Raw genomic sequence first — 3,060 nt, 5'->3', positions numbered from 1 at the left:
TCTCCCCACATTGGACTTTTCAGAACTGAATCATAAGCCGGAGTTTAGCAGTGAAATTGATAAAAGTGCAGAAAACAGGAAGTGGTAATTTGGTGGATGTGGAAATGTTTCACCATCTCGTCCCGCCATGGAAATGAATAGCTGCACCATTCTAGCGCCACCCTCCATGTGGATTCATACAGTGCACGGGGCCCCCAATCTCACACAATGAAACCCACCAAAGGAAAGTGCAAATCAATGCGACGTGATAAGTCCCTTTGTTCATGTTGCTGTCTTCACCCTCAGAATGTGACGGCAGATTCTTTGGTCATTGTACGCGGTGTTCCCCGTATTTGGTTGATGGGTTTCGGGAACAACCCCCCCGCTCCATGCCAAGTCAGGGCCTGGGGGGGGGGGCCATTTCTAGATTAGTCAGCAGTTTTTCCGACCCCCTTCATGAACATGGTCGGAGAATACAGAAGTCCAGCTCCTGAGGTTTTCTCTTTAACTTGCAATGCTCTCTGGGTAACGTTACTCCGCCGCCGGCACTGCACCTCATCGGCCGCCTCTTGAACCCCCTGCCGCAGGTCTTTGAACAGCTCGTCCACTCTCCAGCCTCCCACATGGGACATGGGTCACCGCAGGTTCTTACCACCGGTGGCCGCAGTGAGGTTGGGCAGTCAGACGCCAGATGTTCCCAGGGGTCACGGCATCCCACTATCCGGGTCTGCTGCCCATTGCCGCAGGTAACCGAACATTCTCCCCAGCTGCCAATGGTCCATTGGGACTGTGGTCTGGGCCGAGGAGGGGGGGGCGGCAGGGCAGCCAGGCTGTTACTTATTATTTGTCCGGCAGAGTTGTCTCTCTTTTCTCGGGGGATGTAGAAGGTGTAGCGGAGGCGGGGAGGGGTCATCTTGCCAACACATAATACTTCTATAGTCAGTGGTTCTTGTATCACGTTGATTGCTTGTAAGGCCTCCACGGCCGTCCCGGTGCCGCTGTACTTCAGCAGGCTGCCGCGTAGGGGAAGGTCACGCTCCACCGCAGACACAATGTAATTCCCATTCAGCAAATAGCGGCCCTGCAAGTTCTTCACCGCCAAGTAATTGTCATCGTTGATTAGACCTTTGTAGCCACGTTGTCTGACGTCTAGATTACTGGCACCGGCCGGAACAGTGACCACAAAGTTGTAGCCGTGTCTGGGGAGAGAACACAAGAAATTACCACCAGAAACCATCTAATATATCAGACAACCCGGGGGGAGGGAACGGAGAATCTGATTGGCTGCCCCGTGTACCAAAAAAAGGTTTTTCTTCTCAAATCACATTCAGAACACGATCTCTATAGAATATCTATTGTAAAAGTGAACTAATATTTAGGATGTATCCGGTCTATAAATGGCGGCTCTGGATGGACAGTTGGATAAATGGCTCTATATTTAGGATGTACCTGGTCTATAAATGGCGGCTCTGGGTGGACAGTTGGATAAATGGCTCTATATTTAGGATGTGTCGGGTCTATAAATGGCGGCTCTGGATGGACAGTTGGATAAATGGCTCTATATTTAGGATGTATCCGGTCTATAAATGGCGGCTCTGGATGGACAGTTGGATAAATGGCTCTATATTTAGGATGTATCCGGTCTATAAATGGCGGCTCTGGATGGACAGTTGGATAAATGGCTCTATATTTAGGATGTATCCGGTCTATAAATGGCGGCTCTGGATGGACAGTTGGATAAATGGCTCTATATTTAGGATGTATCCGGTCTATAAATGGCGGCTCTGGATGGACAGTTGGATAAATGGCTCTATATTTAGGATGTATCCGGTCTATAAATGGCGGCTCTGGATGGACAGTTGGATAAATGGCTCTATATTTAGGATGTATCCGGTCTATAAATGGCGGCTCTGGATGGACAGTTGGATAAATGGCTCTATATTTAGGATGTATCCGGTCTATAAATGGCGGCTCTGGATGGACAGTTGGATAAATGGCTCTATATTTAGGATGTATCTGGTCTATAAATGGCGGCTCTGGATGGACAGTTGGATAAATGGCTCTATATTTAGGATGTATCTGGTCTATAAATGGCGGCTCTGGAGGGACAGTTGGATAAATGGCTCTATATTTAGGATGTATCTGGTCTATAAATGGCGGCTCTGGAGGGACAGTTGGATAAATGGCTCTATATTTAGGATGTATCTGGTCTATAAATGGCGGCTCTGGGTGGACAGTTGGATAAATGGCTCTATATTTAGGATGTATCTGGTCTATAAATGGCGGCTCTGGGGGGACAGTTGGATAAATGGCTCTATATTTAGGATGTATCTGGTCTATAAATGGCGGCTCTGGGTGGACAGTTGGATAAATGGCTCTATATTTAGGGTGTATCCGGTCTATAAATGGCGGCTCTGGAGGGACAGTTGGATAAATGGCTCTATATTTAGGATGTATCTGGTCTATAAATGGCGGCTCTGGATGGACAGTTGGATAAATGGTTTATTTTAGGTATGCAATATTCTTGGATTGCTGGGGAGTAGATGTGCACTGTGTATGTGTGCTCAGCATCCACCAACCCGCAGCCAGGAGGTCTCACTGCACCTCAGACAGCCATGTAACATTTCCTCATCTCTAATCAGAGTATTTCTGTGCCAGTGCGGATGGATCTGTGGGGGGGGGGGGAGGGGAATGGGTCTTCTCCGGCTCCCACCGGCACTCACATGGGTTTAGTGAAGAGTCCGGACACCTTCTTGCAGCTTTTATTGTCCCCACCGCACACCCGGCATTTGTCGAATTTCTTCTTGGAGCCGAGCTGCCCATCACAGCCCGCTTTAATGCACTTTCCCTGCACACAGACTGAAGTTGAATCTGGCGCACACACCGTCCCATCTATGACCTGGATGGAGGAAACATCAGCGTTACAATGGAACCGGCCGGGAAATACACAGCAGCCAGGACAGAGCACGCGGAGGATACGATTCCGGAAACATTCATTCTTTATACATTTCACGAACATTTCACAGTCTCTTCCATCTATTGAGGAGTTCCCGGGTCTGTACACCCGCTGTGCCCATTATG

The 3,060-nt window shown here is 48.8% G+C and overlaps 1 protein-coding gene across 1 annotated transcript; it reads right to left on the bottom strand.

Annotated features, from left to right (window-relative positions):
- Positions 1-415: 415 nt before the first annotated feature.
- Positions 416-2,878, bottom strand: LOC108803644 (A disintegrin and metalloproteinase with thrombospondin motifs 15-like; the record flags this gene model as incomplete). Its single annotated transcript, XM_018575469.1, has 2 exons — positions 416-1,178; positions 2,703-2,878. Coding segments are annotated over 2 exons (921 nt in total), but the record flags the coding sequence as incomplete, so codon positions are not given.
- Positions 2,879-3,060: the final 182 nt, after the last annotated feature.

The sequence above is a fragment of the Nanorana parkeri genome, unplaced genomic scaffold (genome assembly GCF_000935625.1).
Source record: "Nanorana parkeri isolate BGI_ZX_2015 unplaced genomic scaffold, ASM93562v1 scaffold3980, whole genome shotgun sequence".
Lineage (NCBI taxonomy): Eukaryota > Metazoa > Chordata > Amphibia > Anura > Dicroglossidae > Nanorana > Nanorana parkeri.
Note: the sequence above shows the minus strand (reverse complement) of the source record. Positions and strands in the feature narration are given on the sequence as shown.